Source organism: Diceros bicornis, chromosome 24, assembly GCF_020826845.1.
Source record: "Diceros bicornis minor isolate mBicDic1 chromosome 24, mDicBic1.mat.cur, whole genome shotgun sequence".
In the NCBI taxonomy this organism is placed as follows: Eukaryota; Metazoa; Chordata; class Mammalia; order Perissodactyla; family Rhinocerotidae; genus Diceros; species Diceros bicornis.
Window position 1 is genome coordinate 16,427,089 of NC_080763.1, and position 27,669 is coordinate 16,454,757.

The 27,669-nt window shown below is 44.2% G+C and overlaps 1 protein-coding gene across 2 annotated transcripts in view; it reads right to left on the reverse strand.

Annotated features, from left to right (window-relative positions):
- Positions 1-27,669, reverse strand: part of ZFYVE26 (zinc finger FYVE-type containing 26) — a 59,148-nt gene that overhangs the window by 26,240 nt on the left and 5,239 nt on the right. For both annotated transcript variants that reach the window (XM_058567168.1, XM_058567167.1), the window contains 22 exons: positions 26,476-26,565; positions 24,552-25,074; positions 23,761-23,891; positions 22,979-23,143; positions 22,742-22,830; positions 21,679-21,842; positions 19,135-19,338; positions 17,495-18,106; positions 17,166-17,252; positions 15,033-15,101; positions 14,460-14,611; positions 12,116-12,317; positions 10,888-11,151; positions 8,936-9,055; positions 8,677-8,841; positions 7,895-8,113; positions 6,910-7,012; positions 5,114-5,859; positions 3,675-3,871; positions 2,547-2,651; positions 902-1,024; positions 359-535 (listed from right to left, as the gene is read on the reverse strand). In XM_058567168.1, coding sequence (XP_058423151.1) covers positions 359-535; positions 902-1,024; positions 2,547-2,651; positions 3,675-3,871; positions 5,114-5,859; positions 6,910-7,012; positions 7,895-8,113; positions 8,677-8,841; positions 8,936-9,055; positions 10,888-11,151; positions 12,116-12,317; positions 14,460-14,611; positions 15,033-15,101; positions 17,166-17,252; positions 17,495-18,106; positions 19,135-19,338; positions 21,679-21,842; positions 22,742-22,830; positions 22,979-23,143; positions 23,761-23,891; positions 24,552-25,074; positions 26,476-26,565 — 4,707 coding nt within the window. The remainder of the gene's footprint in view (positions 1-358; positions 536-901; positions 1,025-2,546; positions 2,652-3,674; positions 3,872-5,113; positions 5,860-6,909; positions 7,013-7,894; positions 8,114-8,676; positions 8,842-8,935; positions 9,056-10,887; positions 11,152-12,115; positions 12,318-14,459; positions 14,612-15,032; positions 15,102-17,165; positions 17,253-17,494; positions 18,107-19,134; positions 19,339-21,678; positions 21,843-22,741; positions 22,831-22,978; positions 23,144-23,760; positions 23,892-24,551; positions 25,075-26,475; positions 26,566-27,669) is intronic.

Below are 27,669 nucleotides of genomic sequence, written 5' to 3' on the forward strand. Positions count from 1 at the left end.
TGCTGTGGTGGCGTCCCATATAAAATAGAGGAAGATGGGCATGGATGTTAGCCCAGGGCCAGTCTTCCTCAGCAAAAAAGAGGAGGATTGGCATTGGATGTTAGCTCAGGGCTGGTCCTCCTCACAAAAAAAAAAAAAAAAAAATTCACCTCGGAGGCAGGGCAGTAAGAGAATGACAAGTCCTAAGGAACTCAACTAGGATATGGTGGGCTGCTAGGGTAAAGATTTTATACAGCACAGGCCAAGGATGGCAGGTGCCTAGAAGAAGAGCCATTGAAAGGGCAAGTTCTGCAGTGGGAGCTGGGCCAGCAGACTCTCCTGCAGGCACGCTGTCCCATCACTTTCTTTTCCTCCTTACCTTGGATCCCATGTACAGTGCCTGGATTTCACGGTGTCGGATGGCAGTCAGTTCTCCATAGAAGTGGGTGGTGAGGTAGTTGGCCAAGAAATGAGAGGTGGCCAAGCTAGGGTGCTGGTCGAGGGATTGCTCTGTGACCTCAAGGCACATGGTGGGGTCAGGAATTCTCTGCAGGAGCTGTTGCAGGAGAAGCATAGAAGGTAGGCCTATAGAGGAACTCTTAGTCCAGCCTTGTTCGGTTTGAGAAAGGAGCACTTAGGTTTATTCATTTTGAATTAACCCCTCTCCACACTCATTTTTCACCACTCCTGTAGCTTCACAAACAATGCTTTGACAGGACCAGAGTTCAGCAGGAATCCTGGACCCAGCTGCCCATCTGGCACCTAATGCACGGCTGGGCACCTTCTGCTCAAGATGGGACACGAAGGGGCAGACCTGATACTGCAAATGCTTTGCACAGGATTCAGCATGAACAGAGCCGTCTGATTTGACTAACCTTCTTGTCCCTCCCCGAAAGAAAAATGAGAAGAGTTGGAGGCTTACTTGCAGAGCCTTTTCATGATCTCCTTTTTCTAGAAGGTGTAGAAGATGCTTTTGATGTAAGCTGATTAAATGTTCTCTTGGAATGGGGTATAGGCAGCCCCACTCCTCACACAGCCCATACTCCTGGAAGGAAACACGCACATTCAATCCCTTTAAATTAATGGCCTTGTCCCTTATCTAGCTTTTGCCTGGTTTTTCTCAGCAGTCTTGAGCCTGCTAAAGCCCAACGAGAGCTGCGTAAGTGCTGATGGCGACTTCACTGTGGGATTACAGTGGGATCATAAACTCAAAAGACTAGAGTGACAAGGTAAGTTACGAAAATGATTGAAGTAGGCTGACTGTTAATGGTATCATTTTCATCTTAGCTTTACTATAAAAAAGAAAAACAGACAACAGACAGTGACTGACACTTGGTGTTAGCCCTGGGGAGATACAGAAGTGGGGAAGACTGAGAAGACTGTCCAAAGGAGACAGTGCCTACTCAGCTCAGACTGTTGTCATATGGATGTGCAGGCCCAGTGTTGCCAGACTTTAAAACATTCAAAAAAATTTTTTTAATTAAAAATATTTCCTACTTTAAAATGTTGGCAATGAAATCAGTATGAAACAAATAAAAATTCTGCAGACCAATACCGCATGGGCCAAACATGTTGAGGGTTGGATTCCATCCACGTCCCTCCTTGCTAGCTGCCCCCCAATTTGTAAACTCTGGACTAAAGTTTCAGAGAATGGAATTCCCAGGGCTTTGTCCAAGTATCCTAATACGGTGGTGTCTGGAATGTCCTCCTCACAACTCTGTCTGGGGCCGCCTTGTTCAGGATGCTTCCTTGTTTCTCAGGCTACATTAGTGCCCTGCCTGTGCTCCCACCACAATCTGGGCTTACTTCTGTCACTTGATATATCGCAATCACCAAAGGATATGTGTCACATAGCCCCCCCTTCCCAAAATGTGAGCTGCGCAAGAGCAAGGACTAAGCTTAATTATCTTCATTTCACCACCATCTAGCACAGTGGCAAACAGGCAGCCAATAAAGGTTTCCTGGATGAATGAACATCTGAATGAGTATTTCTACATTTTGAACTATGGTATATCAGCTCCTTAAAAGGTAAATAAAATTCCATTTAGCACTCAAATGTCTAATAAACACATGAAAAGATATTCAAGGTCATTAGAAATCAAGGAAATATGAATTAAAACAATGATGAGATACCATTCTATTGGCAAAAGGTGAAAAGTTGGACAACACCAAAAGTTGGAAAGGATATGGAGCAACAGGAACTGTGCGTGGCAGTATAAGTGGGCAACCGACCTGAGGAGTGATTTGGTAATATCTTAGTAAGGGTGAGGATGCCCATGCCTGATGACACAGCAACCCCACTGCTGAGTGTGCACTCTGCGCCTAGTGTATACAGTGTAGAAAATCTCATGTATGAACATAAAGGTGATAGAACTAAAGAGTCTATTGTATTATTCTCTATACTTCTCTGTCGGCAAATTTTACAAAAAAAAAAGAAAGAAAAAAGAATGTGATGTAATTATAAAAAAATGTGGACACTGATACATGGAACGGGGTCTACACAACCAGCTAAGGAGTTGCTACTCTGAAAAGAGGAAGAAGGGGAATACCACCCAGGAAAATGGTACCTTTGCTTCTAGAATCATGTTCATGACAGTTGATGGGTCCTCAGCACAACAGTTCCTCAGGGTCTGCCAGTCACACCATACGGGGGTTGCCTGCAGACCTAGAATCTAAGGAAAGACAGGAAGCTATCAAACCTCACTGCAGCTTCTCCCTCCATGAACAAGTCACTGGAGCTTCCAGGCATGGGCCATCCCTAGATCTCTGTCCCAAAGTCAGGCTGTCAGAATTTGCCAGGAGAGAGGAGGAATTAGAGCAAATGGTGCAAAGACTGGAGAGGCGAGTGACCCTATCTAGAAGTATAATCAGGGAGCAGAGCCAGAGCAGGGAGGCCAGGATTGGGGCCTTTCATTGGTGAGGACAATTCTCAGAGGCTTCTGTGCTTCACAGCTTGTTCAGTCTTCCGGGGTCACTTGTCCCATGCCCCTTCATCTCAAAACTCTACCCAAGATATTCTTCTGGCTTGAATGCTCTGTGGGATCACCTTTCAGGCAGCATTTTAGCTTTGCATGAAAACTGCTGAGGCAGTGGAAAGAAAATCTTTTCCACCTGTCATTTTCACCTGCCCTGGTGGGGCTCTGCACTCTGTCCAGTTCCAAGTACACATGGAAAAATGAGCATATATTTTATACTGTCATGTAGCTATACCACCTAAATCTGTCTCCCTGAGCCTCTTGATCTTGAAGATAACACGTATCCCACAAGAATCTTTCACTTTTGAAACTGTCACCTTCATGCATCCTTTTAAAATGGCTTTTGAAATTTAGCTGAAATTTAAAACAATTTATTAAAAAAGACATTGCAGACAAAAAACATACACAAAGCTCAAATATACATGTGAAAGAGGCTTTGTGGACTGTAAAGCATTTCAACGTTAATTTTGTTATTATTTTTATCCATGTTTGATGCACATATATTGAAAATTATAGGAGTAAATAAAATAGGAACCAGATAGGAGGCCTCCTCGCTATCCACGTAAGAGCAGAAGCCAGATGCAAAGCAAAAGCCAGATGCAAAGCAAAAGCCAGGCCTAGATTTTCTGTTTCTTAAAATCTACCATCATATGAGAATAGGCTGGAGTTGGTAATAGGGTGAGAAGCCTATTTCCTTTCTCCTGATCCCAGGGCCCATACCTTCTGATACACCTGCAGTTCTGCCAGCTTTCTCTGTAGCTCACACTTTAGTCCGTCTTGGACAGCTGTGTCTGAAACACAGTAGGCCAGGATCTCCAGGCATGACTCCAGTGGCCACCTGTTCACAAACTGTAGGGTCAGTCGACTTCTCAGAGATGCATCCTTCACAGGAAACAGGTACCGCCAACCTTCTTTGTCTACAAGACAAAAAGATGCCTAGAGACAGCAAGCCTGGCCCTGGAAGAGCTCAAGATCCAGGTTACTTCTTAAGAGAGGGGCTTTGTTCAATTTCATAAAGCAGGAATTTGGAGGATCCTTAAGATCCATCTGACTTGAACTAGTTTTTATACTTGGAACCATCATATGACAAGGAGAAATGCTATACCCCTATGTTTGTCTTTTTGCAAACTTGATCATAGCCATGAGACTTTCAGAAGGGAGAGAGGGAGAGAAGAGAAAAGAGAAGAAGAAGGAAGGGATGAAGGAAGACAGAAGCACAGATGAAGCTCTCCATGTTCTGGCATGCTGCACATACAGTGCTCTTTCAGACTCAACTGTCAGTGGAACTTTTAGCTTTCCCTGCAATTTCCACCCTGTGTCATACATAACTACTTGAAAGTTGAAAGTAGTTTCAAACTACTTGAAATTAGTTTCACTCCCTTGATATCTTTGGCCATTTTTATTTAGTAGCTCTCTTTCTCCCAAACCCATTTCACAGAGCTGAAAAACACGCCAAGCAATTAAGACAGCACAGCCAATCAGTGGATTTCTCCCCTTTCCCAAGGGGTGATTTTCTCTTTTCCACGAGGCAGCCAAGCCTCCTACAGGGACAGCACACCTGACTCTTGCTCCCCCTAGTGGAGTCTTGTAGGTCACTGGCTCTCAACTCTGGTTACACATGAAAATCTCCTACAGAGCATTCAAAGTAGGGGTTGTCATACAGGCCCACTGTCTGGTTTTATAAATAAAGTTTTATTAGAATATGGCCAGGCTCATTTATGTATGTATCGTGTATGGTTGCTTTCATGCTATAATGGCAGAGTTGAGTGTTGCAACTGAGACTGTTTGGCTTACAAAGCTCTTCATAGAAAAAGTTTGCTGACCTCTGTTTTAAAGTAAACACTTGCCTGACCTCCACCCTGGGCTTCTGGGGCTGGGGCTCAGATGCTTGTAGTTTATAGAAATTTCCAACGATTCTGACATGCAGGGTTGAGAATATCGGTTACGAGTGCCTGTTCTAAACTTATATTCTAAGCTCTACCCCACCACTTATATCCTGGGTAAGCTTCCGATCCTCTGAGCCTCGGTCATCTCTCAGTATTGTGAGATTATGGTGGCACCTTTCTGTAGAGTTCTCATGAGATCAAATACAATGATACACTCAGTGAATGCTAAATATTATTACCACTGGTGAAGGGGAGGCAGAGCTTTCTGCTCACCACAAGCTGCAGCACAGCTCAGGACTGCATCCCGTATGCTGCTCAAGTCGTCCGCGTCTCGCCCATACACCTCAGTGAGCTGAAGGGCCCGGGGCCAATCTCTGGCCACCAGGGCTTCCTCGAAGGCCTCAGTGAGCACATCCAGGGCAGTAGGAGAATGCAGGCCCAGAAGAACAGTAGAGAGACTGGCCTGGCCACAGAGACTTGCTGCCAGACTCTGCCTCTGCTCTGAGGACCCTCGTAAGGGCTCCCAGGCAGCCATGAGGGAAGCCTCAAGCATAGGGAACTGTTCTAGGAGGCGCTCACACTCCTGGGCTACTTGCTCTGCAGTCAGAGGCACCTCCCTGCGGCCACGAAGCTCCTTCCATGACAAGCTGGGCTTGGTGACTTTTGCCCGCCAGGAAACTCCCAGACAGGCCACTGTAGCCAGCAGCTTTGAGCGGGACTTAAGGAAGGCCAAGGCAGAGGAGGTAAGGGCTGGAGGTGATGACTCCCTTGGGGAGGAGCAGGGCTTTCTCTCGAATGCGGGAATCTCAGCTGGCTTTGGGGAACTCAGGGTAGAAAGTGGGAGGTCCTCCAGGCAGTGGGAGGTGTGCAGCCGGGCCAGGGCGCCCAGGTGGGTCAGAAGGGATGATGTCTGCTGGCTTTGCCGGGAAGAGCAAAGGGCAAGGGGCTCACAGCAGCAGTTGACGATGACCTGTGGCACACTCAGGCTGAGACCCTCTCGGGCCAGAAGGGCTGCCAGCCTGGAGAGAGAGAAGCAGAGGGCATGCAAGGCCTGAGTGCATACACACCACCATCACCCAATCTCAGAATTTCTTTATACTCACACAAGCAAATGTAAATGCAGGCTCTTTAACCGTTTCTCTCTCTCTCATTTTTTACCCAAAGGTAGCCTATTAGGCACACTGCTCTGCCCTTTGCTTTTTCACTTAACAACAGGACATGGATAACAAAGGGATATGGAGATCTGTCCACATCCCTTTACAGAGAGGCTCCTCAATCTTTTTCACAGCTACATAGTATTCTATTATGTAGATGAACATAATTTAACTAGTCTCCTATTAGTAGACAATGGATTTTTCTGATCTGTTGATATTACATATAAGGCTATAATAAAATGACTACACACACATCATTTTAAACGTGTACAATCGTGTTGCTTAATGACGGGGATATGTTCTAGGAAATGCATTGTTAGGTGATTTTGTTGTTGTGCGAACAACATAGAGTGCACTTACACAAGCCTAGATGGTATAGCCTACCACACACCTAGGCTTTTGGTACTAATCTTGTGGGACCACTGTCGTATATGTGGTCCATCACTGACTGAAACGTTATGTAGGCGCATGACTGTAAAACAAAGGTGTAGGATAAATTCCCCAATGTGGATTGCTAGGCCAAAGAGTATATGAATTTCTAATTTTAGTAGATACGGACAAACTGCCTTCCCACAGGGGCTGTACCAATTTATATCCCATTAGCAATCTATGAGAATCCCATAGCCTAACCAACTAATGTGTTACCAAATTTTCAGATTTTTGCCTATTCATAAGTGAAGATTCACCACTTAATTTTATATTTGTAACATAAATGTTAGAGGTGGCAAAAGAGAAAGAAATTAAGCACACTGAATTTTAACATAGCTGTATAACATTAAATGCAAATTAAGGGACAAATCTGGAAGAAATTCCCACTCTCTGCACTGAACCCAAGCACAACCCCACTGAGCCCTTGGTTTCCTTGATGAAACAATTAGGGAGGCCCATGCTTGACTCCCACGGGGTGGCTCTTACCTGTCTGGGGGAACTTGTCGCTCAAGCAGGAGGTGTGACACCAGTTGGGAAGAGCTCTGTTGCAGGAGAACAAAGGGATTTCCTACCTTGACCTCCACGTGATCTGCAAAGGTAAAGAAAGTGACCTTTGTTTGCAACACTGACTGACACAGTTCAGAGCCCTGTTTTCCAGAATCACTAAAAAAGTACTACAGTGTCAAAACGAAGACTACATTGAAAGTCCTCCTGCTGATATTTTCCAGGTAATGGGTATTCTCAACATGACCCTGACCACAAGTTTATGCTTTACCACTGCTCTAAAGACTTCCAACCACACACAAACTTCAGTGGGCAGGTCTAGCCACAAACAGCTCATCCTGCTCTCTTCAACATGACTGAAGTGCATGCAGTACTTGCTCTGTGGACTCAAGTAAGAATCTGGCACTCATATCAGAGACTTGATTCCTCTGCTGTGTCCTCATATCCACAGTGGTCTGAGAGAGGTATTTCTGAATCATCAATGCCATCAAAATTCATTGAGTACTCCCATGTGCTGTACAATTGTACTAAGCATTGGGGAGACAAAGATGAATAAAACACAGAGATGAATGAGAGGACCTTGTAAATCTGTGTCGTTGGTCACTGCTGGACCTAGAACCTCTTTGTTTTTGTTTTCATTTTGCTTTTGTGAGGAAGATCAGCCCTGAGCTAACATCCATGCCAATCCTTTTTTTTTTTTTTTTTGCTGAGGAAGACTGGCCCTGAGCTAATATCCATGCCGATCTTCCTCCACTTTATGTGGGACGTCACCACAGCATGGCCTGACAAGCGGTGCGTCGGTGCACGCCTGGGATCCGAACCCGGGCCGCCAACAGCAGAGCGCGCGCACTTAACCACTACGCGACGGGGCCGGCCCCCCTAGAACCTCTTAATTGAGCACCTTCTTCCTTGCCCTAAACACTTGCAGGCCAGTCATGACTCTTATTTCCTCTTTCTTGCTACTTACCAGGCTCAGAGCTCAAGCTCTGAAGAAGAACCACAGCCAGGGTGCTGCAGTAGCTGAAGAAGGTGCCCAGGTACTCAGTCTGCCTGCTGCCTGTTGGGGCCTGCCTGCCCAGGTTCTTCTGGAGGAGCTGAGTCTGGATATGCACAGGGTGGGCCTCTGCCTCCAGAGCTTTCTGGGCCACCTGCTCCACCAGGGAAGAGAGCGGAGTACTCCTGGGCTCTGAGAGGAGTTAGGAAAGGAGAAGGGATGCAGGTTTTAGTCTGTGCATCCAGCTTTGGGTCAATTTCAAACACCATATGTGAACTGGGCTTCTGTACACCCCACATGGGGCATCCTATAGCCTGGGTGTTACATTTACAAGGCAGCTATAAAATCACAAGTTGGTCTTCTGTACAAGTGATTCTCAGCCAGGTAGAGATTTGAGTCTGGAGAAATCAGGGTGGATAGTTCTGTTTTCACCCCAATGTCTCTGGGGTGGAATGGATTTACGAAGAGCATAGCAACCTTTTGGGGATGGGTTGATCAATATTTACTGAGTACCTTCTAGGTGCATTTCTCATCAAGAATGAGAAAAATGTATCAGGTAATGGAGTGTTAAGCATCCCGTCACTTGAGAGGCGAGGAAACAGGTGGAATAGTTATGAAACATGCCCGGCTAACTAGAGGGCTGGTAGAGCCCAGTTCAGGAGTCTTAAGCCTCTGCTCCAAAGGGCTCCTTCGCTCTCAGCTGTTTCCTCTCCCCCGTTGAGCCCTCAACTGCTCCCAAGCAGTTGGGTCCACACCTGGCAGCTCCAGTGCTTCTCTCAGCGACTGAAGGACCTGATCCAGCTGCTGGGAGAGGGCGGTGTGGCTGGCAACACAGTCCTCAGTTAGGCTGGGCCAGCACATCTGGAGAAGCTCAGCAACACTGCACCGTGGAAAACCTCCTCCTTTTTCTTCTACACTCTCTATGGAAAGTAAATGAGAAAGAAAAAGTGAAGTCTGATGCTGACCTAGTGTTCTGAGTCCACGAGAAAAAAAAAGGGGAGAAAAGCAACTCACCTGATTTAGTTTGCCCAGTTGACATAAGTGAATAATTGAGAATCTTACTTATTTGCTGAAGAACAACCGGAAAACCTCGAATGCCATCAGCATTGAGGAGTACATGGTCTAGCCGTCGACCTGGGAACAGATGAAGGAAGAAGGAACGCAGGAAAAATAAGGTACTTTCAGATTGATCTCAGTCCTCTAGTCGATTGTAAAGTTTTATCTTCTCCAATAGTAAGGAGGAAATAAAGGCCGTGCCATTTTGGGTGAAAACCAGCATACCTTGCTTATTCCATGCCTGAGGTTCGAGGGCTACCTCTGGCAAGATGCCTCAGCTGTCAACAGCAGCAGACCCAGAATCTCTGGCACTCCTATGGAACTGCTGTCCCAAGCCACTAAGGCACTTCTTGTGGATTTGCCTCGGTACTGCCCTCAGCCGAGAACTTGAGCTGGGATCCTGTCTTCTCTAATTGTTTGGAGTGGTATCTGGACACCCTGACTACATTTTAAACAACTCTATGGACAGAGATTATTCCTTATATCCCTCCTATACCCCCATATACTTGGGATAATCTGGAAACACAGTAGGTACTAAATTAATTCCTAATTGATTGACATGAAACCATTTCAGCTATTAACAGCTTGGATAATATCTCCATTCATTTTAGAATGTAAGTACTAGATGAGCGGGAGGGAAATTGATAAAAACAGCATTGTGTATGCCACAGTATACTTTCTGAGAAGGACTATGTGAACATTAAAGGACTTTTATATCAACAGCTCAGAAGTGACTTGGAGGGGTGTGCGGAAATGAGTTAACACAGCAGGCCTGAGACTGCTATCCTTAGAAACGCCTGCTTGGCAAGATTGGCCCTTGGCTGGTGTCTGCAAACTTGACTGGTCAATGGTTTCCTACACTGATATAAAACTTTCCCTAAATGATCAGAGTGGTACACTATGCCTAAACTGTGTGTAAAATGTGGTTTATGCTGAATACCTGCCTTCCAAGAGTCTGGAATTTTCGTTCATGCTGGGCAGAGGGTGCCTTTGTCACCAGCCCCCAATAAAAACCTCGAACATTTGGTCTCTAATGAATGTCCCTGTAGACAACACTTGACACTTGTCACGACTCATTGCTGGAGGAATTAAGCCCATCCTGTGTGACTCCACTGGGAGAGGACTTGCGGAAGCTCATGCCTGGTTTCCTCCAGACTTCACCCCGTGAGCCTTTGCCCTTTGCTGATTTTGCTTTTAGACTTTTGCTGAAATAAACCTTAGCCATGAGTATGACTATATCCCTAGTCCTGTGAGTTCTCCTAGCGAATCACAGAACCTAGAGGTGGCCATTCGTATCATAACCTAGTCACTATTCCTCCCTCCATATTACTGAGAAAGAACACGCTTCTTTCTCCCTCACTGGTCAGTCCTTCCAACGTCTGGTATGTGTATCAAGGATGGGTGGGGAGTGGAACTTTGCCTAATTCTTCACATTCCTCTACCTTCATTCCTCCAAGAATTCCATATACACATTCTGCCATATTATTAACCTCAAGGTACAATTTTCCCTCCAACTGTGATCCCCTAAATTTTCCCTTAACCTGGTTTACAAACTTGAGACTGTCCCAGGTTTTAGGTTAAGTGGGGTTCACTCAGGAGAGGGCAGGCAGTCTAAAGGTACAAATTCCATTTATACCACTTTTGAATATACATTTCCCCCTTGAATTTATCAATAAACCAGAAAAGAATTTCCTCAAATGCTTGTTGACTGCTATATCTATTAAGAAGGCAAGGCTCTCAACAGACTGTATTTATGCCATCAGATTGGACACGAGGAAACTAACTAATAATCCTTTCTCCCTGTCCCTCCTGCCCTAGTAAGGCCTTTCTTCTTGCACAATTTATTGAGTATTTCAGAACCCAGCTCCTCCTTTGAGAATTAAGGGCTGAGGCCAAAGCAGCCTACTCACCCCGGCTCTCAAGGCTGCTGTTCAGACGTCGCTCAGCAGTTTCCAAGAGCTGCTTGCAGGTTTTCCAGAGCTGGCACTGCGAGCAAGCTAGGTCAAATGCAGCCATGGCGGAGGGACTGAGGTCCTCCAGGACCTCTCTCAGGGGAGCAGTGGGCTCTGTCAGGGCACTGGTTATCCAAAAGTCCTCCTGGAGCGTGGGGATGGGGTCCCCAGAGGTGCTGAGCAGCTTGTCGGTCACGTCAGAGATGGAGTAAAATACCATCCCTGGACACCCAGCAGTGGAGTAAAAAGCAAGAGGTTAAAAGGATTCTAACTACCACTTATTACTATGAAAAGTAGTTATTTAAAAAATGTTTGAGGTCCTTCTGCACAGGATATCGTCCATGCAGATTAGTAGCACCATTACAGCCCCAACGGTATGGAAAGGAAGAACAAGAGAAACTCATAACGGTTGAGCTGATGAGGGCTTCTTCCAAACAGGATCTAAAAGTAGGTAGGGAAAGAATGAGGTGGATCTGTGTGTGCTAATCGGAAAAGATCTCTAAAATACATTGCTAAAAAAGCAAGTTATAAAACAGTACTTGTTGTAAAAGCCCATTTATATTAAAAACAAAAAGGATGTACATGTATTCTTTGGAATAGCTACAGAAATATACCTGGGAGAATACAGAAGGAGCAACGTGTGAGGATACTTGATGTATAGAGCTCAGACCAGTAACTGATGTGAAAATGTGGGACAAGATCTCACTGTCAAGAAGTAGCAAGAGGTTGAGCTTTTTTGTAGTGTAACCGAGGTTGTGCATTGAGACCTGTGAATCCCAGGCCATAGGTGTTTGCACATCTTCACTTTACAGAAAAGTAAAAGAATATGCTTTATCCCTGAATAATTACATGTGAAAGAAATAAACTCCAAATCATTTCCAAAAGCCCAAGATAGTGGCCATCAATACACATGGTAGAAAGAGCATTCACACTCTTCAGTTTAAGTCACACAGGACAAGCTTAATGGAGTAGCTCAGGTAAGCAGATATATGACCACTGTGGTCAGGGAAGTTGGGCACAACTAGAAACCGATTCTGAATGTCAGGATAGCTGTTCTTCCAGGCAAGTGTCCTGCTCTGGATTTCTGCTCACCTTCATGACGAGCCTACGATTTGGGTGGCTTTTCCCCTGATGCCCTCCTCCCCCAGCTACCTCACCACCTACGGTGGCAACAGGGAAGCCTGACCTGCAGCCGCAGCGCTGCCAATGGCCTGTAGAGTTGAGCGGCCACTGCCTGTTCTTCGAATGGTGCTGCTACCCCCATCTGAGTTCTGGTTTTCAATCTTGTGCTCTACTCGGGCCAGTTCCTGGATCACCTCCTGGTAGCGCTCCACAAACATCAGTTCCCCTGAGCTGGGCGAGGATTTGAGGTTGAACGTGAACACCACCTGTCACAGGAGAGGAAGGAGTATGGGTTGTGGCGGGCCTACTGAGTTGAGGGATGTCTAGAGATAAGAGATCTTGCTGAGCATTAGACCATGGCCCCCAGACACCTGCTTTGTAGGGTGGAAGAGCACTGAAAATTAGAAGAGAAGATCGAATACAGGAATAACCCATAGAAGCCAGCAGGAGCGCCACCAAAGCCCCAGCAGAAAGTAGGCAGAAGATGTGGGCAATTTCACAGAGACAATGCATACGAGTAATTCACAGAAGAAAAATGTTTTCCCTCACCAGTAATGCAACATTAACATCATTTTGCATCTAGCACAATGACAAAGCATAAAAATAAACCCTCAGGGGTTGGTGGTAAAATGAACTGTCACAACCTTTTTTGAAAAGCAATTTGGCAAATCTATAAAGCTATAAAAATGTTTATATTCTTTGACTCAGTAATTTTTATGAGAACCGTAAGGAAATGATTCAAAAGGCTTAACGCCTAAAGGTGATAATCTTGCCACTATTTATTACAACTATTACAAGGTTGAAAATAATCTAAATGTTGATTATTAACAGGTGAATGGTCAAATGCAGCTACTTGATCAGATTATTGTAAAGTCACTAAAATCAGTTACAAGGCAAATGCTTATATTATAATGTAAAAAAGGCACATATAAAGTTTTAGATTCAAAATAATCTCAACTATATAAAAGTCATATATATCTTGGAAAAATATTGGCAAAAAATATACTTCATCTTTAATATTGTTTGTTCTGAACAATAGGATTAAAAGTAATTTTATTTTCTTGTTAATTTTTTTGGTATTTTCGTATAATACACACAACTTATTCTGTAGCCACGTTTATAAAATAAAGCTTTTATTAAAAAAGAAAAGAAAATATCAAAGCCCCAGGAAAGGAAGAGAAAGTGAAGACACTTTGGGGTCAAGCATCAGGCAGTTCACAGCTGACCTCCTCTGGATTTGGGTGTAAAAAAGGCTGGCGAGGGTCCTATCCTCCCCAGAGGGTCAGAATTATCACTATCATTAAAGTATGGGATCTAAAATGACCAGAGGAAGTTAAGCAAAGATTATCCCATCACCTAGATTTCTCCTTGATTTATTCCTCAATAACTGAACTCACATGAAAGGAAAATTCTGACCAACACAAGTGTCATAAATATACCTAGAGAGTTCTAAAAAATTAGAATAGTAGGCTTTTATGCTATTAAATTTAAGCAATAGAAGAGGATTCTTGTATTTCTCATAGCTTGTACATAATCCTTTTAACATTCCCATGAGGTAGGTCAATCAGGTATTATATTTAACTCCAATTTTCAAATGAGGACATCAAAGCTCAGAGAGGGTAAGAGTCTCTCTGATTTCTACTCAATGCACTTTTCCCTACACAACGTGAACATTCTAGTTTGCTAGCTCCGTATACGTCTTATATATTGAACTGGCATTCTATTTATTATTAAAAATTGTCTGTGGGGCTGGCCCGGTGGCATAGTGGTTAAGTTCGTGCGCTCTGCTTCAGTGACCCAGGGCTGGCAGGTTCGGATCCCAGGTGTGGACCTACGCATCACTTGTCAAGTCATGCTGTGGCGGCGTCCCACATAAAATAGAGGAGATGGGCGCAGATGTTAGCTCAGGGCCAATCTTCCTCAGCAGAAAGAAGAGGATTGGCAACAGATGTTAGCTCTGGGCTAATCTTTCTCACACACACACGAAACTCTCTGCATCATGACTTATAACTATATAAAAACACGTACGTGTTCAGAGAAGAAGTACAAGGAGAGAAACAAAAATATTTCAATGTTTTGAAGTGGTGGGATTGTGGCTGAATATTTTATCTTGTTAAAACACTGTTTATGTTAAGAAAACAAACAGATGATTCAATAGCTTAAATATCCTCCAGGCTGGGTCTTGAAATCCGCAATGCTGAAGACGGGGCTTGATACATTGAAACTCCCTCCTGCTCCTCCAGCTCGATGTGGCCCCTCAATAGCTCCCAAGTGGCTCTGCTTGCACACGCATCTAGCTTTACCTGAGGCCCAGTGGGCTCCAGCCAGCTGGGGCTGACTTAGCATTCTTTACCATGACAAGGTATGACCAAGGCTCCTAACACCCGCTGCACAGGTACTCTCCTCACCTGATGGGCTTCTGCAAAGTTCCCCCGGAGGATGCAGGATGCCAGAAGTGACTCAGGTGGGGAGAACATCATGGGGATAAGTGAACTTTGAGGTTGGGGCTGTAACCGGCCATCTGGCTCATTCCTCCCAGACACAGTGCTCAGACTTCCCTCTGTTGGGACACAAGAATGTGGGGTGGCCAAGAAAGCAATAGAAATTGAGAAAAAACTATACTGTTGTCACTTCCCACTAAACTCCTATCTCCTCAAAGTCCTTCCCTAAAAGGTCTATAAATGGGTCTTGATTTTTCCTCAAATGAAGGGAAACCTATGCTATCATCTTTGAATACAAGACTTTTGTACCAACTACCTTCCTTGGGTATTCACCTGTTTCTCTCTGCTGATGGGCAACTCAACTGACAGTGACACAGCCCTTTCCCTTTTCCCCACTGAAATCTCTCTGGTCGGCTGCAGAACCAACCTTCCTGAACACAAGCATGAACAGCTCAGTCCGGGTTTTTACACTATGGTGTACAGCAGCTCTCTATCAGGGCAAAACTGCTTGAAGTTGGCAACTGGTTGGGACCCCCATACCTGAAGTACTTGTGCTCACGTCACTATTTGTACTTTCCAGGGATGGATTGGAACCTCTGTCTCGGCCATCTAGAGGTATTAAGAAGAAGAGAGAAAATCAACCATCAATGCCTCATAGTGTATAAAGTGAGAAGTTGGCTTGAAGGCCAAGATCTGGGTAGTTAGTGAGATGATAATGGGTAACTGCTACATCTGCTGCTCCTTCAACAGCAAAACTCAAGTTCCTACAGACCAAAGGTGAGGGGTGTGCTTAGTATGGCCCCAGTGCTCATCTGGGTAGTAGCTTATACCAGTGATTTCCAACCTCTGGGTCTCAGAGCCCCAGGAGCTTTCAAGTTACTTCTAGGGGTCAGTGACCGCCATCTGCTCACTAAGCACTGTCAATATTCTGAAGAAATTAAAGCACAATTATTATGACCAGGAAGAACTGGGGTGCAAAGGAGGGTCACAAAATTTTCTGACATAGAAAAACGTGTCCCCATCCTTGAAAAGATGGGGAACTGAAGTATAAGACCTGGTCTGCCAAAGACCATGATATTTAAAGCCCCAGAGGAAAAGCTTCTCAACATCCACTCCCTGAAGTGCTAGGGCTTGCGATGGAGGCTCATTATTCCTTAGTCTGGTCATTCAAGGGCAATACTGGCCCCATGCAAGGGAGTCTCCTTGGCTCACTGTGTGGAAAGGAACAGACAGCCGTAGAAAAGAGAGGATGGATTGTGCATTCTCGGGCTCGATGGGTCAAGTCGATGCAAATGTGCTTTTTGACTCAAACCAATTAACTCAGCAGCTTAAGGGCCTTCGCAACTTAGCCTTGAAGTTCTCCAGGTCTCTCTCACGGTATCCTCCCCCCTGCCCAGTATGCTCACTTTTCTCATTGCCACTTAGCTACAGCTTACTCATTCTTCTGAGCTTGGTTCAAGAGTCAACTCTTCCATAAAACTGTTTCCCTGACTTTTGTTGGGTATGCTGATCTCTCCTTCTCAGAGATTTCTTCTGTTTCCAGGCAGTGCCTCAGAGCAGTTTAAGTTTTTCATGTATACTGTCTACACAGGCAAATCATAAATTCTTTGAAGGCAAGGTCCTGGTTTATGCCTCATTCACCTCCCTCAAGATACATAAGAAAATCTTAGGAATTCCCTGGTAATTATTTAAAAATGACACCAAAAGCCATAATGGAAATTTGATTATCTAAAAATTTAATGCTCCTGTATTAAACTCCTTTCGAAGAACTCACAACCAAAGTCAAATGACAAAATGGGGAAAAAATTGTAGCACATAAAAACAGAATATTTTCCTTAATGTATAAAGAGCTTCTTACAATTCAACAAAAAAGACAAACTCAACAGAAAATACAGACCTTAGACATGAATAGGCAGCTCACAGAAAAATATGTGGCCAATAAATATATGAAAAGACATTCAGTCTTAAACTAAAAGTTAATATTAAAACAATGATATACTATTACTGTATTAATCACGTTGGCAAAGATTTTTTAAAAATCTGATACTATTTGCTTTTGAAGAATGTATGTGCAAATAGGTACTCATATACAGTTGGTGGGAATGTAGATTGGTCTACTGTTTTTTTTAGGCAATTTGGTAATATCTATATTTTATATCTACATACTTTTGAAATTCTATTTTACTGCTAAGGACTTATCCTATAGATATACTCACACGAGTATGCACAGACGTATGAACAAGGCTATTTACTATAGCATTATTTATAATAGTAAAAAACTGGAAACAATTTAAATGTCCACAAAAGGATACATATGACAATGGAATACTAAGTAGCCTTTAAAATAGTAAGTCTTCAATATACAGTATGCTACAACTGTATATATAAAAGGATATAAGTCAAAAAAAAAAGTTACAGTTCTCAATATATATAGTATATACAGTATGATGCACCTCTATATATAAAATCATATATACTTGGATTGCATGGAAAATTTCTGGAAGGAAACTATTAACAACGGTTACCTTGGGGGAGTGGGACTAGCATGATCTTAGATCACTTTTGTTTGTCTGTTTGGACCATGTACTTTATTTTAAAGAATATTAGACAAGTGGCCATATCCCACTTGCCTGGTGCATGGGAACGAGGCATGGGGAGAGCTCTTCAGATTACCTGCCTGGTTTCTTCTTGTCCGACGAACCCGGCGGAGACTGGGGTGCTGTGTGGCAACAGGCCGGTATCTTCGGGACGGCTGCTCCTCTGAAACAGCAAACCCAGCGGGTCATACGAGAGAGTGATCAATTTTGATTTGACCCACCTCCTGGGGTAACAGGTAGGGGAAGATCTGCACTGGGCTGTGAGGCATGGGTGTGACACTGGTTGCTATGGTGATATGCCCTGAGTTATGGTGTGACTCCTATGCACTCCTCGCTCTCCCATATTCCTGGGCTTTTTCTCCCTCCCCACATTCTGGACCCACCAGTTCTGCTATCTCCTCTCACCTGAGCACTGGTTGCTTGTTACCACCTTGTATCTCCACTGGGCCTCAGAGAGAACCTGGGAAAACCGGTGCAGGCGGCTCTGCAGTCCATCTCTGCTTCCCGAGCAGCTCTGGGCTTCTAGCAGCTTTGGGTTTTCAGGGAGGCTGCGGCTGCTGAGCTCATCCAGTTGCTCCTGGAGAAGCCTGAGGAAGGCCCCTATTGCAAATTCATCAGCCAGGAACCCACTGATACCACTAGTAAAGTGCTTTAGGTCCAAAAAGCTGTGCCCTTGAGGCCCTGGGAAACTATCTTTTGGCTCTGTCTTCAGACAGCTTGGAATGGTATGAGCAAGGCTCCTGGGGACTCCCAAGGAACCACGTTCTGACTTCCTCTCACGCTGTGCTATGTGCTGAGGGCTCTCTGATGGGGACTCCAAATCCAATGGGCCCTTCCCCTCAAAGTCATCATCCTCAGCATAGTCCTCAGGCAGGTGAGGCTCTGGGTGAAGATCGGCAGAGGTGATAAGGAGCAATGAGAAGATGTTTTCTAGAAGTTCCAGGCACAAAGAGTCAGGAATACTGCACAGATACTGTTGACACCTGGCCAGGTATGTTGAGAAGAGATGTGAAGCACCTAAATAAGCATGCGTAAGAGGAGAGGCCAGAGAAAGAGAAGAAAAGAGAGAAAATGCAAATATTAGAAACAATACTTGCCAGACTCAAACATTCTCACAACTTTAACTAATTATTTTTTTAATGACTAAGGGAATTGTGGTTATAGTCAGAAGAATAAGAGACTATTCGGCCATGTCTTTTCACGATTTGCAGAAAGATTGTGCTACTTTAACTAAAAGGACAGCTTACTGAACACTTATTATTTTGTTTTTGTTTTCTTAACATTACATTATTCCTCATCTCTGAGAAGCACTCCATATTTTAGTTCTTAGAATGAAGGCAGCATGGAGACTCTATACTCCTCAATTCTATTTTCACTCATTGTTACACTAAAGGTGATCACAGGCTACCTGGACCTCTTCAGAAATACTCACTGGTCAAAAAATGACCATGCTCAGAGGTGAAGGTCTATTCCAAAGCTACAAGGGAGAGAGAACTGACCACTAGTCACAGAAGGCAAGTTAAGGAATTATAAGTTTATTAAAAACCAGAGGTTAGGACATTAGGTTGGTATCTTTCACACTGTAGGCTGTGAAATTGACTTAGACTTAAAAAAATGAAATAGAACAGAAACATAATCAAGGGTGTGCTCCTTTGGAAAGGTAAGTATAGTTTCTTAAAACATTTTGGTTTATATATCACTTATATACACATATACACATACATATATAAACACACAAATTATATACCTAGGTGCAAACTGGAGTGAGATGTGAAATGCTATTTTTATTGTGGATTGTAGTCAAAAAAAAAGCATTTGGAAAACACTGTACTAGGTGATCAGACTCCATTAGAACTTAGGCAAATCACTGGCTTTCTCCATGTCCTTTTGATTCATGGAGGCTGATAAATGGATGAAATTATTCCTGGGCATAACACAACCAAGGCCACTACTCCCGATCCTGGTGGAAAAGGGCTCTCACACAAAGAACTTACTGGGACAGGTTGCTACCAGCTTCTGCCAAGGATGAGAGGGAAGCGCTGTACCTGGGGAGGAGAGAGAGTCATTCGCTGGCTCCACAGCTGAGGCCAGGTCCTCAGAGGAACTGTCTTTGCATTCCTGGCACTGGGAGTGCTGGTGTGAGCTCACACAGAGGGCATAGATGGCATACTTCATGGCACAGAAGCTCTGGTAGAGTGTCAGGTTCTGACACTGGCTCAGGTGCTCAGGGGTCAGGGCATCTGCAGAATCTGAATTATAGAGAGAAACAGGCAGAACTTCAGAGCTGGTTCTTTCAGGCATGGGCTGCAACTACGGCTGAAGCAAAGAGCTGGCGTACTTCTAGGTCCCCTAAGTGTCCCTAAGTGTTCTCACCCTTTCTCCTTCCTGTCAATTTGATCACCGTCCCTTCCAGGCCTTTTCCTCTGGTCAATATCAACTTTCAGTCCCTTCCATTTAGTTTTTCCCCACCAGCCTCCCTTCTCCATGTCTGTTCGACATAGCCCTTATGGCTATTTAATAGGTCTTTTCCTTCTATATCTTAAAATAGTTGTTTTTCCTTTTTAAAAAAATTAAAACAAAGTAAATGTTTAGTCTACCTAGTACCACATTATCCAAAAGGCAGGCTTAAAATGTGTTTAGACTGAGTAATGAGAGCACAGGCAACAACAACAACAACAAAACAATTTGATATTTTTAAGAAAGCACTGAAGTAGACATCATGGGGAAAAATCACAAACTGCTGAAATTGCTTGTACTTGTTCAATAATCTATGATTTCTCATTTAAAAACTTTTTGAACTTTAGGAGGAAGGGAGGGCACCATAATCTTTACAGCGTCTCTAAACATCTAAATTTGGCCCTAATTCTTTTCATAGCAAAACCACAACCTGCTCAAAAAAAAAAAGCACTAAATGTAGTAAAGCAAAAAGAAGAAAAAGAAAAATCACCCATGAGCCTCCCAGCAAAACACAATCACTGTAATATTCTGGTTTAACCCTTTTCATAGTTTTGCATGTGTGTGTGTATGTTTAAGTGACATGTAATAACATTCTATATACTACTGCATTTTCCTTCTTCTTAGAGATCCATTAAGTACAAGCATTTGATTATGCTTCTTCATAAACTAAATTTCTGATGGCTGCATATAGTCCCACTGAATGAATCCCTTACCTAGGCAAATTCCTCTAGGGCAGGGCAGGGCAGGGCATTGCAATAGTTAGGGATGCTTTGCTAGTATGATGTTGCAATAAGCCCCTTCATGTATAGGCTCCCTAGTGATTACTTCTAGGAAGCTCAGCCTTGCCAAGGTGAGGGTAATAAGCAAATGAAGGGCAATATTGCTCTAGGCTCCTGGCCTCTACACGGCATTACCGCCCAGGGCCAGGACCTGCAAGCACTTGCGTGACCCTGAGAGCGAGTGGCTCCTTCAATTTTGTACCCTAGATGCTTCTCTTGCCTCACCCTAGTCCCCGCCCTATTATTGCTCCTCTTTGCCTTTTCCACGTTCAAATTCTAAGTGTGGGGCCGGCCCCGCGGCTTAGCAGTTAAGTGCGCGCTCCGCTACTGGCGGCCCGGGTTTGGATCCCGGGCGTGCACCGACGCACTGCTCGTCTGGCCATGCTGAGGCCGCGTCCCACATACAGCAACTAGAAGGATGTGCCACTATGACACACAACTATCTACTGGGGCTTTGGGGGAAAAATAAATAAATAAAATTATTAAAAAAAAAAAATTCTAAGTGTGTCCTGAGTCACCAGGGATCAGATATAAAATACTTCTTTGGAAGCCTTTTCTACTTGTATGTAGAAAACAGAGAGTTCCAGTTCCTTTAGGAAATCTGCTAAACAAGTTGCCTACCTCTCCAGAAAAAAAAAATAGAATGTAGTAACACTGGTTTTCCAGTTAGTGGCAGGTCCTTCTTAAAAGTAAATCAAAGCAATATCCAGGCTGAGAATTATCTACTACCATATGAGAACATTAGTTTCTCTCACAGGTGAGTGTCCCTGGCCTGTGTGGCAGATTGCAACTACACTACGATATGACTTGAGAGCAAAAAGAGCTTGTTAATGGGGATTTGAATTTTAAGCAAAGATCTAAGGTTAAAACAAGGCTTTGCTATTGTTTCAGGCAAGTCTTTCTTCTAAACCTCTTTATTTGTTCAAGAGAGTATGAAGAAGATATGGGAAGGAAGGAAGGCACAAAATGTACTATGAAAAAGTTTATGAAGCATGGAGACACTCATCAAGAATTTGCATAAACACTGCCAATGACAATGCGGTGAATTCAGAGGACAGTTCCTAATTCTGTTTTACTGGAAGGAGGGTATGCTAGTCATTCCTGAGATGGTTCCATGAGGACAAGCGTTCCTACGGGACTGCACTCATAGGATTCCCTACACCACACCAAGAAAGGGGAGGAATGTCCCTACATCCTACAATCTGATTGGAGCAAACAGCAGTAATTTAAAGGGCACCTGCTGGACCACCCATCTTCATAGATTCACATCTAGATAAATCTTGTGCTGGAAGAAACATGTGTAAGATTGTCCTAAGAGAGAACCCTGCCCAAGTCACTCCATCACCAACTCACCATGCTCTTGCTGGGGGTCCTTGGCTGGCACCTTCTGTAGGAGCTTGAGAACATCTTCCTCCCTGAGGGCTGGAAGGTTTGTAAGGTGATGGAGAGAGTAGAGCACTGAGTGGCTGTCTCCACCATATAAATGACACAAGAGCTCTCTCTTTGGTATGGGGTTGCTGAAAGAGACAGTTGGGAGGAAGGAGGCAGTTTATATAATTGCTCTGAGAAAGACCAATCTCAATTCCCTCCTGTTCTTTCTCTCTGGCCCATGACACCACAGGTTTCACTTCCCCAAATACTAAATTTTAGTTGGTCTGGGATAGACCAACCTCAGGGAAGTACATCCAACAGGTCAGCTCTATTTGTGTAGAAAAAAACTAGAAACGGCCTACAGATTAAGTTTCCCAATTTCTGTGTTCTTCCCAGCTCAGAACTGACACAAGCTTCTCTGGCTTTACTTTGAATAAGGGCCCCTCGCTACTTCCCCCTCTGCCTACTCTCCTTCAGGAAGTGCTGGTGAGGTGGGTAACAAAATAGGAACCCAGATGTAGGGAAGACCTAAGGCTAAGTTATCAGGGAAACATGGCCTCGCACACAGTCCAATAAGCAGTTGTTGAATAAAAGTGTGATCCAGGATAACACATGGCTCAGAATGTGGCCTGGGTCACTTTGGGCATGTTATTTAACACCTCTGGGCTTTGGTTGCCCCACCTTTAAAATGAGGATAATATTGGTATCTACCCCATAGGATTACTGTGAGGCTTAAGTGAAATCATCCACGTAAAGAGCTTAGAGCAAAGCTTCCCATATAGTAAGTGCTCAGGAAATGTGAGCTATTGTTTTTTTTATCATTGTCATCCTTCAATTATCCTCTAGTTATGACCTTATGGCTATGATGAAGATAATCATCACTTATATTTCTTTCCTGGTTTAATAGTTGGAGTAATTATTAATTGCTGGTCACTTGCCAACTCACAACATGTTCTGTGGAAGACGTCTTGAAATGGCCACACACACAGAGCAGAGGGTCAAGTGTGCCCAGTGGCGGGAAGGGGCTGTCTGCACAGGGCCATACCTGCTCTGCTGAACACACCACTCCAGGACCTCCAGGTGAGCCCACAACCCATCACAGGCATCCCTGAGGAGTTTATCACAGCCTTGGTCCTGTGTTGACATGGGAGAAGAAAGAGATGCTGATTCAGGCACCTGGAGTCAAAGATGGTGACCGACTTCAGGACCCTGTGTTCTACCTGAGCCCAAAGCCCCACAGCACTTACTTCCGGTGCAGCTGGGAGTGCAGAGTGAGAGTTACCTGGGTCCTGTGGAGTGTCTGGAGTAGCCTCTTGGCTGCGGCTAGGCTCTGGCAATGTGTCCAGCCCAGGAGCACGAGCAGTCGACTGAGAGGCCTGAATTCTCTATCTAGTAGGCAGCCAAGACTTGGGAAGTCTTCCTCTTTCAACAGTGTTAGTGCTGTCACCTGTAAGCCAAAGGAGGCTGCTATGGCAGCTACGTGGACTAGCAAGAATGAGTCCAGCTGGCTGCTCATTAGCCTAAGAAGCCTTTTTAGTATAGCAGGGAGATTTCTGACAATGACAGACGGGGCCAGTTGAATTAAAACAGTTCAGAAAACACTAGGCTATAAGCTCCCTGAAGGCAAGGACCGACTTCTGTTGTAACCCCAGATCCTGGCACAGTACATGGCACACAGAATGAGGTTAACAGCTATCTGTTGAATTAGGCTGAAGCTCACCTGCAATCTGGAAGAAGGCAGAGTAATTCAATTTCCCCATCAGCTAGGCAACATATTGTTGCCACTGTCTTTTCTTCCTCATACCCTTCGGAAAGCTCACACACATCCAACATTTTAGTTCCTGCTGAGGGACTGATATAAAAGGACTGCAGTTCTAATTCTGAAAGATACTGATTCTCAGAGGCCTCTTTCCCCTGGCACTGTGGATGGCCAGAACCAAATGACTCACCACTAATTAAACTGCTCTGTGTTGGATAAAGGAGTGGGAGAGAAATGAGGAATGAAAAAGCCTAGAAAGAATCCCTGGGTACTTCTGTGATGGAGAGTAATTAAGTTTGACTTACCAGGATCTGCTCGAGGAAGTGCTTGCTGTTGCTCAGGCAGTAGAAATAGACCAATTTCCAAGCCTGGGCTGGGTCAGGATTGGAGAACAGGGCCAGCATTGCCCGTTCAGGATCTAGATGATCCGGTGAGACTGAAAATCAAACCAGAAAGGGTTACTGGGGAACCAGGAGCTCTTCTTTCCTAATCTAAAGCCCATTTGAAACACCAACTGATGTGAGAGTGCACTCTTTTAAAAACTTAAATCAGGGGCTGGCACGGTGGCGTAGTAGTTGAGTTCATGCACTCTGCTTTGGTAGCCCAGGGTTTCTGGGTTCAGATCCTGGGTGTGGACCTACACACCACTCATCAAACCATGCTGTGGTGGTGTCCCACACACAAAATAGAGGAAGATTGGCACAGATGTTAGCTCAGGGACAGCCTTCCTCAGGCACAAAAATAGGAAGACTGGCAACTGATGTTAGCTCAGGGCCAATCTTCCTCACCAAAAAAAACACAAACAAAAAACTTAAACCAGGTTTTCTACACTTCTACCTTAAAGACTCTTTACTTCTCTCAGTAGCTTCAGAAAAGCTCTTTCCTGCTATTGGTACTACTTTATTACTTTTTTCCATCACTTCATCTTGGACTACAAAATCTGTGCTTTTACAAAAGCACATCTTACCCACTTTTGCTTAGCCTCTCCCATTAGATTTCCTGAGCAACATGGAAGGCATCAGCCTAGAGGGACTTCAGAGAGGTCGGGCATAGTGGAATTACCAACACATAAGGAGAAGCAGCAAAGGGAACACACCTTTTCCCGAGGGTGTGGCCTTCGGTGACTTTTCTGTGGCCTTCTCTGCATAGATATGGCCATACAGGGATACCAGGCCCCGTCCAGCCCTGGGCAGCAGGCAGCTGAGCATCCGTTCCTCCTGCAGTGGACTCCCCTCAGTCCTGCAGGCCTCCAGTAGTTCCTCACACAGGAGACGCAGCTCAACCCCGAGTGGCTCGGCAGGGCAACGCAGAGTCCGCAGGGATCCGTAGATGGCATCTACTATCCCAGGGGGCCCAGCAGCAGGGCCCTGTAAAGTTCGCAGTGCTTTTCGAATGAGGTCCACCAGTGCCTTCTGCAGAGGCCAGCCACAGAGGCCAGTGCCATCGTCCTCTCTAAGGAGGAGCTCCAGCAGGGCCTGTGCTGGCTGGGGAGTCTGCCTCAGAAGATCCCAGAGCACAGAGACAGCTTCTGAGCTGAGCCGAGGGGTCCAGCTTTCACGCCTCTGATTTCCGTCAAGCCCGGGGCCTACTGCATCTTGTGCTAAGAACTCACAGAGCTCCTAAATAGAGGATGAAGAGGGGGATGGGTGGTGAGCACATCTAGAATGTTATCATTTGTACGCCTTGATGTTTTCCTCTTTTCAGTATATACATGCATGTGAGTATATATATAATAGCAGCAGCAGCAAACACTTCTGTAATAATTACCATGTGCCAGCCTCTTTACACAGAAAAATCAAATTAATCCTCATGGTAACCTTAAGAGGAAGACACTATTATTAGCCTCATTTTGAGGATATCCTCAAACAAGGATATTGAGGCAAAGAGAGATTAACTCAATCGCCCAAGGCCTCCATGCTCAAGCTAGTCCCCACCCCTGCCTACACCCCCAGCCATTGCCTCCAAAATGTGCACTGTCAACCTAAATCAGGGACTGCAGACTCACAGACCAAGCAGGTGACAAATGGCATAAAACATGCCCATCTCAAGGCATTTAAATTCAATTTTTAAAAGAACATTACCAATTTTTAACCTTGATCTAAATCCTAGCCATGCTTCACGGTATAGCTCAATCCTTATCGTTCCATAAAGCCTTCCCCAATACCTCCAACCCGCACAACTCTCCCTCTTTATTGGGCTTTCAGTGTACTGAAAATTAGTACCATATGGTTTAGTACATAATTGTCTCACGTGTGTATTAGTCATTCTCCCCAACTAGACTGTAAGCCCTTAAGGCAAGAACCTCTATAGCCTATAATTTGTTTGCAGGGTGGGAGTAGAGGGAAAGGGGATGGCGAAGTACGTGATTTCACACACTTGAGCACCATGTTCGTGGATGGCACTCAGGGATGCTTCTTCATTAACTGCCCCCAAGATGGTCACAGGACCATGAGTTCTTGACCTATTACAGTGAAGTCCCTACTTTAAATCCTACTGTAAATATGTCTTTAATTAGCTGGTGGCAAGGTCATGAGGAAAATAAGTATTGAGCCTTAGAGCATACCTCAGGCACTAAGTATAGATAGTTAAGACTTAGTTTGAATCTGCCCGCAGAAGGTTGTTGTGAGGAATACCTATAACATATTCAGTGCCCCTGTTCTAGAAGAAGTAGTCAAGAAATACTAGTTCCTTTCTCCCTTTACATTCCCTACCAAATACCGGTGAAAAAGTCAAACACCTAGTTTAAATCCAAGTAATGTATTCCTTTTACATGAAATGAAAGAAATCTTTAATCCCCAGCTATACTTAGTATTTCTGGACAATCCACCTCTAGGAATTCTAAAAATCAGATAAGGTTACCTTAACTCTAAACTCCCCTCAGAGGGGCCTCTACCTAGCCTGGTCTTGCCTGAGGACAGAGTATAGCCAACATTTGGCGACCCGTTTCTGGTGGCTCCCTGGAAGCAGAGCTTGCTGAGTGACTGTAACCCTGGGCGGATGGCTCTAGGGCCCTCTCTCACCTTGAGGATGTCCTCTGGAATGTCACCTGGGAGGTCTTCTGACAATAAAAGAAACTCAAGCTTTCTCCGGAGAATAGTTGGGAGTAACTTCTAGAAGGATCATAAGAAGGAAGCATAGAGATTAGGCATATACTTTAGTCAACAAATTACAAGTAAATATTTCCAGTTAGTTTTATTTCTGCTGTTTCTCTAGCATATAGTACTTTTAACCATTAAATTCCTGGATATGTTTTCAGATACTATTCTTTATAAATGAAAACAGCTAAACTCGGATGCAAACTCCTCTTAAATACTAACACTTAAATCCCACTCTGATCAGCCTCAAACTCCAAGGTTTGCTCATTTCATGTGATTTTTTTCTGTCACTTAAAGTCTTTCTCCAAGAATCTCCCTTACAGTGTCCAAAATGCCCAGTTATGGGTAAGCCTGGGAAGGAATGGCCCACGTGATCCCCTTTTGGTCCAAACCTCTGTTTTCAGTATTCATTATCAGTTGGAAAATAAAAGTAAAGAGAAAGAGATCTAACGTTTATTGAACACTTATTATGTGCCAGGTACTGTGTGCCATATTTTCACATATTTTTAAAATCTCATTTAATCTCTAAATCAAACAAACCTGTGGCATAAGTATCTATTTTAAAAAATAACCTTTACTAAAGATGAAATGGTTAGGAAGTATTTTCCAATTATTTCAAGCATGAAAAGGAAAAAGTGATCCCAGTATTTGTTAATGAGACACGCCATCAGAGAAGGATAATGTAGAAAGGAAGAAAAAGGCTCTGATTCTTCCTGTACTTGCTTGTCTCACGATCACTTCCCCTCAGCTGGTCCTTAAAACTAAAATTATAGTCTCCCTTTCTCCGGACACAAATATAAAGATTAAAGTCTGAGAGTAACCCTGACAAACCTTGCTTTAAATTAGAGACATCTGCAAGTCATGCAGCTGGTTAAAGCTTCCAGGAGATGGGTTTTATTGAACAGTCTCCTAACTCAAGGCAAGAAGCACCTGCAGGATTGTGTGTGTGTGAGGAACCAAAACTACACTTACTTTATTCATGTGCCACTCATCACATCAGAGGCTAACATGATCTAGTATGTTCTTGGTCCAAAATCCTGTTTCTTCTTACCATGCCCTTCCCTAATGAACCTATGCCATCTAAATGCTTGTATGATGCTAGTGATTGGAAGTTGGTGG